This window comes from Salvelinus alpinus, chromosome 11 (genome assembly GCF_045679555.1).
Source record: "Salvelinus alpinus chromosome 11, SLU_Salpinus.1, whole genome shotgun sequence".
NCBI classification, from domain to species: domain Eukaryota; kingdom Metazoa; phylum Chordata; class Actinopteri; order Salmoniformes; family Salmonidae; genus Salvelinus; species Salvelinus alpinus.
Window position 1 is genome coordinate 39064479 of NC_092096.1, and position 14339 is coordinate 39078817.

At 44.5% G+C, this 14339-nt stretch overlaps 1 protein-coding gene across 2 annotated transcripts in view; it reads right to left on the reverse strand.

Moving 5' to 3' along the window:
• The window catches only part of LOC139534114 (TBC1 domain family member 22A-like), a 203033-nt gene that overhangs the window by 183053 nt on the left and 5641 nt on the right, over positions 1–14339 (reverse strand). For both annotated transcript variants that reach the window (XM_071332882.1, XM_071332881.1), the window contains exon 5: positions 13032–13211. In XM_071332882.1, the coding sequence (XP_071188983.1) occupies positions 13032–13211 (180 nt within the window). The remainder of the gene's footprint in view (positions 1–13031; positions 13212–14339) is intronic.

Genomic DNA, 14339 nt, shown 5'->3' on the forward strand with positions numbered 1-14339 from the left:
AAACTTCTGACCCACTGGAATTGTGATACTGCGAATTATAAGTGAAATAATCTGTCTGGAAACAATTGTTGGAAAAATAACTTGTGTCATGCACAAAGTAGATGTCCTAACCGACTTGCCAAAACTATAGTTTGTTAACAAGAAATGTGTGGAGTGGTTGAAAAACAGTTTTAATGACTCCAACCTAAGTGTGAATGTAAACTTTCGACTTCAACTGTATATATAAACATAGAGATATATATAATACAACTTTTGACGTTAATGTAATGTAATTGTTAAGTGAGAAAACCACTCTGGAAAAGGGTGGAACAGCTCTTTCGGATGTGAGCATGAAAGAGATTTTAATTGACTGTCTAGTGATATAAAAAGCCATTTCAAAGTAGAGCAGGAGACATGGGTGAAAAAGTCAGACGTGAACCCCACCTGTGGGCTCTCTGTCCCCTATATCTATTCTCACACTGAATTGGGCACACTGCCTGTCCTTGAGTCAACAGATTCTGACAGCAGTGACGAACGATGTCTTAGGCCAACCAAAACACAGGCTGTAAAAGGGAGTAAAGACAAACCTCTAGAGACCGTTATCACACACAAATCAGCATCTCCAAAACAGTTGGATGAATGGTCAAAAACGTTAAAGTATTCACGAGACGTGGTTATCAGAGTTGTGCAGGTTCCGAGTGAAACTAACAACATTATTTTTGTTCAGCAGAAGAGAAACCTGGTGTATGTCCTTATTGCGGGATTTCTGGTCACTGGCAACGAGAATGTTGGAAAAGAAAACGTGATTTTATGAGAAGTGGCCAGGAGAAGGGTCCATTTAAGGGAAAATGGAAACAGGACAACAGCCCCTATGACACAACACTTATGGAGAAATTTAAGAAGCTCTCTCCGGCTCAGCAGCAGAGTTTGCTGGATGCTGTGGAGGTAAACTAATAGACTCCCTCTTACGTCCCATCTCAGCTGGTGATTATATGAAATTGGATGGAATAAACGTGAACATGATGGTTAACAACTTTGCAGTCGATTTTTTTTTGTAGATACGGGTGCTGAAGTCACTGTATTTCCCATATCTTAAGCAAAACATACATGTCCTCAGTACACGGGCAAGAAGATGAGAGCAACAGGAGTGTGGGGAAGGGGAAGACAGATATGAAACAGACCAAACCATTATCAATTTATATTGGTCCAATGAAGAATTATGCAGGAATCTATAGTTCAGAATCTATTTGGACTACGAAGAACAATGAGTGTGGAACTTTGGATATGGAACCAGTTTGCTTGACAGGTATTGCACCACCTTGCACAAAACAATATCCCACTAGCAAGGAAACTATGGACACTACTCTAAAGTAGTGATTAAAGATCTATGGGACATGGCTATAGTTGAAAAGAGACCATGTAATCCAGCTACTCTGATGATTCCTACAGATACCACATTACTTGAACACGACTGTTGCGAGTTGTTTTGGATCAGCTCTCTGATGGGTTTATAGAGTCATCCGTTGGGAAACACTGAGTTTATCTTATACACAGATGGTTCAAGCATTGTGGAGGTGGGTGTGAGGCAGGCTGGGCATGGGTAGTTACTACAATGGACAATGTGATAATACCAGGAACGTTAGATTTGAGAAAAGCAGACGTTCACTTTAAGAGTGACACAATGCTTAACTATTGCATACAACTCTCTAATGGGGAATAACTCCCGAGGGGGACATGACGTCGTGCCAGGACAGTGGGTGATGGTAAAAAAAATATGCGACAGACACATTAGGGCCAAAATGGGAAGGTCCTTATCAAGGTTTGCTCATAACGAGGTCAGCAGTAAAAGTTCAGGGAAAATCACGATGGACACATGTCATTCATTGCAAGGTTGTCGATATTGATGACAAAGCAGGGCCTGAAGAATAAAGAACTGATTGGCCCCCGATTGCTAATCAATCTCGGGTGAAGAAGCATTGTAAGATGATCAGAACCTGATAAGCTTCTATGTTGTACACCGCAGTCGTCATATTAGGGATATCTAGGTGAAATGTCAATTTCTCTTGAAACCAGGACATGTTACTTTCACTTTTTTGTTCCCTTCGTTACAGGTTATGAGAATCCATCATCCGAGGCTGTACCTGAAACGATACAGGATGTGTGTGGTGTTTCCATTTCTTACACAGCGATGCATCAGCAGGAAGAGGGACACTGGGGCGTCAATACGTTTCTAGCCCTCTCTCTACACTATACCACAGTAGTCAATCAAAGTAGTTTGTACGTATGCACCATTCATATCAAGGGCAGGTATTCCATGAAGGCCTATTCCTTTTAACCAGAGTGAAATGTTGGGTATATGGAGAGATGTTAATTGGTATAAGGCGATTATTGGTACTAATTTGGGTGAGAATGTTGAGTATCAACATGCGAGAGTACCTAGTTCCTTCATTTCAGATTACCAATGACACTAATCAGCGACCATCTTACCTAGTTACTACACATGCCCCTGTTGGGTGGTTGTTTTAATAGGTCCCTCTCTCGGAAATTGTCTCAACTGCACCAGGACGCTTGCGTTTGTCAAAATAGGACAGTAAGTGTGATCAGACAACAGATCTACCTATCTGCCTGTGACGGTACTAAGGCTGCGGAATGTCTAACGTCTGCTGAATGTCTAACGACTACTTTTTATGCCAATACCTTCAGTAATATTATCAATAATGGCATGATAGCTTCTAATGGGACTTACTTTATCTGTGGATCCTATGCCTATTCCTGGTTACCAAAGTTGAGACAAGGGTCGTGCTATTTGGGATATGTCGTTCTGTGAATTCTCTTTTTTCACACCGTTATAAACGTGGGATTACAGAAACGGAGAGGTTCTTTGCAATTGATTTTCCCACTTATGGTATTTCTAAAATAGCACGGGAAGTTATTAATAAGGCTAGCTCTTTGGAAATCCTAGCTAATAGTACAGCTGAGAGTCTTGAGTTAATTACAGCTGAGATGGTTGCCATTCGGTCTGTGGCGATGCAAAATCGTTTGGCCCTTGATTATCTTCTGAATACTGTGTTTATATTCCTGATCATTCTGAGGAAATAACTGACCTAATCCGAAAGATCAGGACTGTGGGTGCTAAATATCACGATTACATTCCAGATGATCTAGGTTTAGTCATGTGGTTGTCTTCCACATCCGGTACATGGGGAAGTTTTTTGGTGAGCATGATACTTCCAATAGTGGGAGTTGTGGTTATTTTTCTCATACAGGTTATCAAGTGTGCTATTGCCCGATGTTTGTCTGCTAAAATCCGACGGTTACGTGATAGGGGATAGATATCATAAGATTCATCAACCGTGTCCTTTTGGAGATGGGTGTCAGTGGTGTTCACAAGAATGTGGTGGGGATCATAAGGGTCTTCATCACACCAAGTCTCATGATTGTGGTCAATGTTCCCGTGGTAACTGTCCTCAGTGCTGTAATGAACCATGCTCTCTCAGGTGTGGTATCACACCTGTTAAGACCTCTTTTCTATAACTTTGTGTGAAATCTATTTCTTATTGCAACGGCAAGTAAAATATGCCCTTGGTGATTTATATGAATGCAAGGTGTTTAATGTGAATGATTTTATGCCTACTGCTAATGTTAATATTCTGTCTATTTTTTCATGTTTTCTAAAAATTCATTTTAAGTACATTTCTTTTTAAAATGGTCTAGGGCAGGGGTGTCAAACATACGGCCCGCGGGCCGGAACCGGCCCCCAAGGAGGTTCGATCAGGCCCGCAGGATAATTTGAAAGTGGAAAAAATGCATAAAAGACATGGAATTAATATTTTTAATTCGCTGCAATTCATGGATTATCCGCTAAGGGGCGCACTCTTTCCATCAGAGTAGAAGACAAGCCGCATCACTGAGACAGACTGAAAACAGCAGACGGTATCAATGCGCCATCTGCTGCTTGTTACGACGTTGTTAATACCTTGGTCTCTACCTCTCCGCTACACCCTCATTAGCCAAAATGTCGTTATCCAAACGGAGAAAAGTAGATAAGGAGTGTAGAATTTTCAAAGAAAAATGGACCACGTCCTATTTATTTACAGAGATGCACGGAAAACCTTCGTGCTTGGTGTGTTTGCAACAAGTTTCGGTATTGAAGGAATATAATATTCGACGCCACTACGAGACTCATCACAGCGAAAAATATGACGGCTTGCAAGGACAACTGAGAAGAGATAAGATTAACGAATTGCTGGCGGGTCTGAGGAAACAAATTTCAATATTTTCCTAATGTTCTTGTGCTTCTTTACACCAAAACAAAGGAAAGACATGATATTTTGGTTATTTATAGCAGAGTATGGTATAATTTTAATGGTCCGGCCCACTTGACATCTCCCTAGGCCGTATGTGGCCCACGATGCGAAATGAGTTTGACACCCCTGGTCTAGGGGGAGTATAAGAATATTTTGAAGATAAATACACAACGCAGAGGATGAGAGGACGAGAGTACTAAAAACGAAATACAATACTAATGTTCAATAGGGAATTGTCAAGGAGGAGTTGGTTTTCAGTTCAACAGCTGTTTAGAATCTGTGGAATGTCACTCCTGAACTCAGAGCTACGTTCTGTACATTGAGACTGGAGCAAGATACTGATTATTTGGCCATTGGCCCAGTGGTACTGCAAGGACTTCTGATTGGTCAACCCCAGGCTAGGGTAGGGGGTTATAAATGGCATCCTGTTCCTTTGTTCGGTGGAGAAAAGCTGAGGAGAGGGGAGACTGAACATCTACCTCCCAGCATAACATCATGATTTGTCCTTCTCAAATAAACCTATTTTTCTCCCCCTGATTTGCTTTGGCGTTTGTGTTATTGAAGAATAACATCAATTGCTAACACTAGTCAGTTTGGATATGTAATAAAGCAGCGATAACTCCATTTAAAAAGCAGGTCCCGACTGCTGGCCTGGTGTAATCACTGTTGACAAGCTTAGAATCACTGACTGTACCCTGCTGCCTGACCCAGCCTCCATCCCTCCACCCCTCTCTCTTTCTCTCATCCTCCTCCCAGGACACTAGAATAATAGAGGACAGATGAAGACATGCATTGGTATATAGATGGCTTTAAATCCTCGTATGACCTCACAGGATGGCGCCATCCTGGATTGCTGACGTTTTGCAAGCTTAGACCCAACTTTGCTATTTTGTGATTATTTTGTCATTTATTTTTACTCTATTTTCATGAAATGTACCCGCTATTATTTCTTACAACCGACAAGAACTCTTGAACATCAGATCGGCAGTTACTTACCCCAATTCCGGCTTCTAATTCGACTCATCTGCCCTGGGCTCTCTCTGTAATTCCCACCCAATTTTCGGGCTACCCAAAAGGGAAAACGCCGGCGTTACAGAGGCAAGAGAGGGGGATCCTGGTGAGATTAACGCTACCAACGGGACTCTCGTCCCTTACAAAAATGTACCATGGTCCTACTATGATACTTTCACTTATACCATGATATAGTCAATCATGGAAATGTACCATGGTTTTAGCTTTGAAGTATGATGGTACTGCAATGATCCTAAATAATACCATAGTATTGCCTCATTAGGATGGTTTTAAACTGCATCTTTATTAATTGTGATTTACCGTTGTACAATGGCAGTATAATGCTTTAAATAAATAAACCCCCCAAGGTCAAAAGAGGTTGGTTGGCATTATATTGAATTTATTTACCAGTATGGGCAAGTTTCTAATAAAGACAGAGGCAGGCTACCATTGTTGGTCCTAGTTTGTCTGTAACGTCAAAGAAAAAGGGAAACAGTTGCCGTGAAAAAGGGGAAATACTTTCTGTATCAGTACAGTTTTTTTTGCTCATATTTGGGTTCCCCGTGTTGCCAACCTGAAATGTTGGAGAATGTGAGATATCTGGTAGCCTAATCTTTGGAATTTTGTAATAATTTACAGTAGTTATAGTCCAGGGGTGCTGTGCTTGTTTTGGCCCACAGACAGAGCCGCTCGCTCTAGTGGTTTCTTCACACGCTCTCACGCTACAGTGGCTCTTGCGCTAGACTGCCTAGTTAGTGAGTCAGTGAGAGAACCACCAGAAAAACTAAATATTTTAAATGTTACCATTACGGTGAGCGAGTTATAAAGCATAGGATATGAAACACCAAGTTAAGCGGATTGTAATAATATAGCTAATTGTTATTTTCTGATGATGTTTTGATAGTTTAATTCATTTATAAAAGTCCGTTAGCATAGAAGATAACGTAAGGTAAAGTTTGCTTCAGTCAAGCTAGCCTATCATAGTCATGGTGACAGGACCAACGAACATTCACACATAGTATACACAAAGGGAAACATTGTAACTTGGTGTTTTTAGGGATTGTTTAAGCAACAAGGCCCAAGGGGGTGTGGTATATGGCCAATATACCGCGGCTAAGGGCTGTTCTTAAGCACGACGCTACGCGGAGTGCATGTATACAGCCCTCAGCCGTGGTATATTGGCCATATACCACAAACCGCTGAGGTGCCTTATTGTATTATGAACTGGTTACCAACGTTACTGGAGCAGTAAAAATAAATGTTTTGTCAGCCAATCAGCATTCATGGTTATAACAACCCAGTGAATAATAAGAATTACATAATTAAAATGTATCTATGAGATAAGAATGTATACACTGCATGACCAAAAGTATGTGGACAACTTCTCATCGAACATCTCATTCAAAAATCATGGGCATTAATATGGAGTTGGTCCCCCCTTTGCTGCTATAACACCCTCCACTATTCTGGGAAGGCTTTCCACTAGATGTTGGAACATTGCTGTGGGGACTTGCTTCCATTCAGCCACAAGAGCATTAGTGAGGACGGGCACTGACGTTGGGCGACTAGACCTGGCTCGCAGTCGTCGTTCCAATTCATCCCAAAGGTGTTCGATGGGGTTGAGGTCAGGGCTCTGTGCAGGCCAGTCAAGTTATTCCACACCAATCGCGACAAACCATTTGTGTATGGACCTCGCTTTGTGCACAGGGGCATTGTCATGCTGAAACAGGAAAGGGCCTTAGCCAAACTGCCACAAAGTTGAAAGCACAGATTCGTCTAGAATGTCATTGTATGCTGTAGCGTTAAGATTTCCCGTCACTGGAACTAAGGGGCATAGCCCACACCATGAAAAAGAGCTCCAGACCATTATTCCGACTCCACCAAACGTTACAGTTGGCACTATGCATTGGAGCATGTAGCGTTCCCCTGGCATCTGCCAACCCCAGATTCGTCCGTCGGACTGCCAGATGGTGAAGTGTGATTCATCACCCCGGAAAACGCGTTCCCACTAATCAAGAGTCCAATTGTGGCGAGCTTTACACCTCTCCAGCCAACGCTTGGCATTGTGCATGGTGATCTTAGGCTTGTGTGCTGCTGCTAGGCCATGGAAACTCATTTCATGAAGCTACCAACGAACAGTTATTGTGCTGACGTTGTGGCCTACCACTTCGCGGCTGAGCCGTTGTTGCTCCTAGACGTTTCCACTTCACAATAACAGCACTTACAGTTGACCGCGGCATCTCCAGCTGGGCAGAAATCTTACAAACTGACTTGTTGGAAAGGTGGCATTCTATGACGGTGCCAGATTGAAATTCACTGAGCTCTAAGTAAGGCCATTCTACTGCCAATGTTCGTCTATGGAGATTTCATGGCTGTGTGCTCGATTTTATACACCTGTCAGCAATCGGCTGAAATAGCAGAATCCACTCATTTGAAGGGGTGTTCACATACTTTTGTATATATAGTGTATGTTGGCTATTTAGAATTGTATACGAGTAGCCAAGTCAGTTGAATGAGAGAGCCCCAACTGAAAACTGTATGGATGAGAGAAGTACAAGATAAACTAACGTTTTTAATTCTTCAAGGTTTCAGAATACATTCTTCTCACCATACTCTATCCAGGTCCCAAGTTTTAAGAGGGTACACTACAGTACTAGACCGTGTGTGTTGTGGTTCACTATGAGCTAAAGGGGTTTAAGAGGGTACTAGGCCTACGCTTTGCCATTGCAGAGCGAGTAGTCAATGTTGCATCACGTGAGTACATTTTACATTTGTCATTTAGCAGACGCTCTTATCCAGAGCGACTTTAGGTAGTGAGAGCATACATTCACACTTTTTTCGTCCTGGTCCCCTGTAGGAAATGAACCCACAACCCTGGTGTTGCATGTGCCATGCTCTACCTAGCCAAGTACTATACATTACTACGTTTTTGGTCACTTTTCCCCAAAAAACGGTGGGACACATCATAACACATTGTAAACAACTACCATGCTCTCATGTATGCTAGTACAAAACCATATTATTTGTTTCATTGTACTACCATGGTTAATATTTGTACCATGGTAGCAAGTACAATTTAAAAAATATAATGCTTTTTGGTCACTACCATGGCAGGAAAATACCATGGTACTTGTGCAAATACCATGGTATTTTCCTGCCACGTTACTCAGTACAATCATGTTTTTTGGTCACTACCGTGGAAGAGGCAAACTCCAGCCCCTCGAAGACCCCTGCCATCGTAGTGACCAAAAACAATGTACTACCATGGTACATTTTTGTAAGGGGGAACTGCAATATTCTTTGCTTTTCAGAAACATGTCTCTCGGACAAGATACCCCGCACGGCTATCCAACTCGATGGATTCTCCATTCACAGGGAGGACAGGACAGTGGAATCGGGGAAATTGATGGGGGGGGTTGCCTCTTCATCAAGTCCAACTGGTGTGCTAATTCCAGCTTGGTGGAAGTGTTGACTCACTGCTCACCCATCTTGGAATACCTGATGGTCAAATGCCGACCCTTCTACCTCCCGAGGAAGTTTTCAGCTGTTATTGTGAATGCTGTATACATTCCACCTCAGGACAATAAAAAGAACAAGCTGGCGCTTAACAAACTGTACAAGGCTATAAACAAGCAGGAAAACCTACACCCAGAGGCTGCCTTTCTGGTTGCTGGCGATTTTAATTTGCCGTCACAAAGACACGTGATGCTCAACTTCCATCAACACGTCTCCAAAGCCACTATAGGCAATAAAGTCCTAGACCACTGCTTTTCTACCCACAAGAAAGCATACAAGACCCTCCCTCGTCAGCCATTCGGCAAATCAGATCGTGACTTACTTCCTGTTTACAAGCAGAAGCTCAAACAGGAAGTACCCGTGATTCACGCTGTTGAGAAATGGTCACCAGAATCAGAGGTCATGCTACAGGACTGCTTTGCTAGCGCTGATTGGAATACGTTTCAAGACTCCGGCGCTAACATTGACGAGATAACCACCTCCGTCACCGGCTTCATTAGAAAATGCATCGGCGACGTTGTACCCACGGTGAAGGTTCGCTGCTTCCCCAATCAAAAGCCCTGGATTAACACAGAGGTTGTCGTTAAACTAAACAGGGCTACCGCACACAGAGCTATCGTTGACAACCCTGATGCTACGGCCGAAGAAAGGAATAAGTACAAGAAGGCCCGCTATGACCTCCGCAGAGTCATCAAACGAGAAAAAGAACAATATAGGAATAAGGTGGAATCATATTACAGACTCTGCCGCCCGCCTCATGTGGTTACAGTCCATTACGGATTACAAAGGAAGACCCAACCATGGTCTGCCCAACGATGCCGCTCTACCAGACGAACTCAATGCATTTTATGCACGCTTTGACAACAACATTGAGCCTGGTGTCACTGACCCTGAGGATTTGGTGAACTCGCTCACCGAGGCCAACGTGAGAAGGGTCTTTAAAATCAGGTCAGCACCCTCAAAGCCACGGCCCCCAATGGTATTCCAGGGCGCGTGCTCAGAGCATGCACAGAAAAGTTGGCAGGCAAATTCATAGTAATTTTCAAAATCACTTTGTCCCAGTCTGTAATCCCATGTTTAAGATGACCACAGTCATTCCTGTTCCTAAGAACGTTAAGGCTTCATGACACAATGACTACTACCCTGTAGCATTCACTTCTGTAATCGTTACGTGCTATGAGAGGCTGGTTATGGCACACATTAACTCCCTCATCCCAGACACCCTAGACCCACTCCAGTTTGCATACCGCCCCAACAGATCCATAGACGATGCAATCTCAATTGCACTCCACACTGTCCTCAGCAACCTTGATAAGCGGAATACCTATGTGTGAATGATGTCCATTGACTACAGCTCAGCGTTCAACACCAGTGTCCCCTCCAAGCTCGTCACCAAGCTTATGACTTTGGGTCTGAACACCCAAGGTCACTGGATCCTGGACTTCCTGACGGGCCGACCCCAGGTGGTGAGGTTAGGCAACATCACCTCCGCCACGCTGACCCTTAATGCAGGTGCACCACAGGGGTGTGTGCTTAGTCCCCTCCTGTACTCCCTGTTCACCCACAACTGTGTGGCCACGCACGAAACCATTATCAAGTTCGCTGACAGCACAACGGTGGTAGGCCTGATCACCAGCGACAATGAGTCAGCCTACAGGGAGGAGGTCAGTGACCTGGCAGTGTGGTGCCGGAACAACCGCTCCCTCAACGTCAGCAGGATCAGGGAGCTGTTCGTGGACAGTAAACAGGGGGGGGGGGGGGGGGGTGAGCATGCCCCCATCCACGTCAATGGGGCGACTGTGGAGCAGGTAGACAACTTAAAGTTCCTCTGTGTCCAAATCACTAGACTTAAAATGGTCCAAACACACACACGCACAGTCGTGAAGAAGGCGCGACAGTGCCGCTTCCCCCTCTGGAGGTTAAAAAAGTCTGGCATTGGCACTCAAATGATTCTACAGCTGTACCATTAAGAGCATATTGACTGGCTGCATCACTGCTTAGTTTGGCAATAGCACCGCCCTCGATCGCATGGCGCTACAGAGGGTTGTGCGGACAGCCCAGTACATCACTTGGGGCGAGCTCCCAGCCATCCAGGACCTCTATATCAGGCGGTGTGAAAATAAGGCCCGGAAAATCGTCAACCACCCAAGCCATAGACTATTTTCTCTGCTGCCGCACGGCAAAAAGGTACAGGTGCATCAAGTCTGACACCAACAGGCTCCTGAACAGCTTCTCTCCCAAAGCAATACGACTGATAAATAGCTAACAAAATATCTACACAGACTATCTTCTTTGACCTTTTATTTCAATCTTCCACTGTCTCTATGCACTCACACACACTGTCACCCCAACACACACACAAACACTCACTCCATGATTTTCTCACTCACACATAATATGCACATACATTTATACTGACTCTACACACCTGCTCACATACAAGCTGCTGTTACTCTGTTTATCTTATATCCTGTTGCCTAATCCCTTTACATATCTACCTCCATCACTCCAGTATCCCTGCCCATGTAATTATGGTATTAGAACTGACTTTTTAAATATTTCCAGTATATAGTATGCTTACTTTCTTTGGGTATTTCATATTCTTATTTTTCATGGTATTGATTATTGCATTGTTGGGTTTTGAGTTTGCAAGAAAGACAGTTCACTGTACTAGTACATGTGACATTAAAACTTGAAAGAAACTCACCACTGTTTGTGTATCAACTGAGCTCTATATAGTGGTCCCTTCTTTAGTCATGAGCTGTCCCGGTTACATGTGTCTATTGAAAATGGAACAGGTGGCAAAAAAAAAGGCGAACCTGTTATGGTCTTAGCCTTTCAAAATCGGACGTGGTCTTTTGACATTCAGCACGTCCCTTACCCCACTCCTACACCCTCATATGTCTCGGCACGACCCTGAACCTACCTCGTGACATATAGCTCACCTCAGGTTGTATAGACTAGACAGACAGTCAGTGACACTAAGCCTCACAAAATGATACAGCTAGCGGGTTGAACCAGCGCTATCACAATGACTCTTATACCCTCACAGGTATAACTTCACCAAGACACCTTCACCTCTGGCTCGGGCACGACGACGGAAGCTGGAATCATAGAGGCGGAACGGACGGCACACACACAATCACACAGCACAATCCAAGGACATTCAGAGCATTGCAAAAGACGACTGCAGGGAAAATCATCAAGGGTACAAAAGGGCTAATAGTGAGTCTGACAACACGTACACACCCGCGCGCCCACCTGAGCAGCTCCAATGCAACTCACTAGCGATCTGCCCCCATGCCTTTCCAGGACGGAGCTGATAAGACAGACAGATGCTGCAAGATTAGGGGACTGACAAAGAACAAGACCTTGAAACTTATAGGAGAACAAGTGGGAGTCAAAGGGTGAATAGACTCCTTCAAATCACCCATAGAACTTTAAATCCTCCACAGAATAGCCCGTAGAAGTTGAAAGCATAACCCATAAAACGTTCAAGTCGGCCATATAAATGCCCATAGAAGAGCTATACCGAAGCTACTGCCGTTACCCCATTATGGCCTTGGATCACAAGTTAAGCACCATCTCATCTAGGCTGCATCACATCTAGCGGTAATTGGGAGTCCCATAGGGCGGCGCACAACTGACCCAGCGTCGTGCGGTTTTGGCCGTCATTGTAAATAAGAATTAGCTCTAACTGGCTTGCCTAGTTAAATAAAGGATAAATAAAATAAAACATCTCAAAGTAGTACAGTAGAAGTAAGCTATAGAACGAGCAAGTAAAAACTAAAATCATAATTTGAGTCCCTTGGATTATGCACGGTGGCCACTGGCCAGATGGCAGAGCTTAGTTCCCCCTCAGCTATTCATATGGCATGGTTAGAACACCGCAGATGTTTCACTGCTTGTTTTCTCAGATCGAGTTCATTACCACAGAGCTTGGAACGGTGTTTTCTATTTTTTTTTTAAAGAGGATGTCTTCATCTCAGCAAGGTGAGACAGGGAGGTGTTGTAACCCAAAGCAATGACACAGGGTCAGATATCTTTTCCCCCTAAATGGTTTAGTTCAGGATTGGGGTGAACCTGTGTGGTTAAGTGGTAACGTTCCTACACAAAGCACATATCAGAGCTTCAAACGCTGTGGGTTCAACGATCCCCATGACCATCGTTCCTACAGGCGTCTGATCTTAGATCTGTAATTAATATCCAGAAACATACCAAGGTCAGTGTTGGGTCCAGCCAGGACCTGTCTGAACTTGTCCAGGCGAGAGGCCTCTCTCTCCGTCATGGCTGGGGTCCCGGAGGTGTTCTGGTCAGCTATACGAGCCACCATGGGGATGGTGGGCCGGTGGGGCAGGGACTGCTGTCTGTGGAGCGACGCTCTCTCTCCGGCCGCATCTGGATAAACAGAGAGAGGGGACAGATACTACAATAAACACGCAGGCACACACAAAGATGCGCACACACTTGGGCACACGTAAAAACACACAGACAAACACGCACATCTGTTGCAAGCACCTCTCCTCCGAGCGCACCCATTGAAGTCACACGTCAATCAAACAGACACACACAAATACTGTGTAACCCAACCACCTTTCTCCATTCCAGCAACAGAAAACCCCGATTAGAGACAATTACAGGGCAGAGTAGAGTGTGTTCCCAGCAGCAGAAGGTAGAGGACAGTGGAGGACACCCAGAGAGGGTGTAGAGTGCTGCAGGGTCGAGGTCAGCCCACTCTCTGTATGTCTGTCTGTCTGTCTGTCTGTCCATTAGCAGAGAGCAGCCTGAGTGCAGGCTGGGTGCTGAAGCCTAATGAAAGCCTTGCAGTGGGCCATTATCTAATATAGGACCAGGCAGCTGGGTCCACAGAGACAGACCACAGCAGCAGACAACAACACATCAGAAGGCAGGGAGGCAGGGGAGTGCCAGGTTAGACAGACGGGAGAGGATAGAAGGGGGTAGAGAGCAGCTACCAGATAGACACAACAAGATTATAGTGATGTGACTAATGGAAAATGAACACTGAGGTTTTATGTGATGAGTTGAGCTCAAGGTGGCAGCTTTGTTTGAACACAGCATGCAAAGGGGAGTGTGTGAGTACTATCACTTCATGCAGACAGAAAACAAGAAGAGAGGGGGAAGCTCAACAGGCACTGCATTATCACCAAGATTTATAATTTACCCAAACACTACAGTTGACTGAATAATAGAGAGCAGAACAATCAGAGATAATATGTCGTCTCTCCCAGCAGGAAGAGGAGTGTGTGAGCAGGGGGCGGCAGTATGTGTGTGTGTATGCGCGCGTCTGTCTTCGTGTGTGTGTGCGCGTCTGTCTTCGTGTGTGTGTGTGTGTGTATATATATATATATGCATGGGTGTGTGTACTGAACAACACAGGTGAATGGAGCAGACACGAGACAGTATCTGTTCAGCCAGTGTCTCCTCCATGGAGATAACTACTGGTGTTAGGGCTGCTACGGGCTGCTTTCTTATCTCCTGCACCACCACAGACAGCAGGCAGCCATT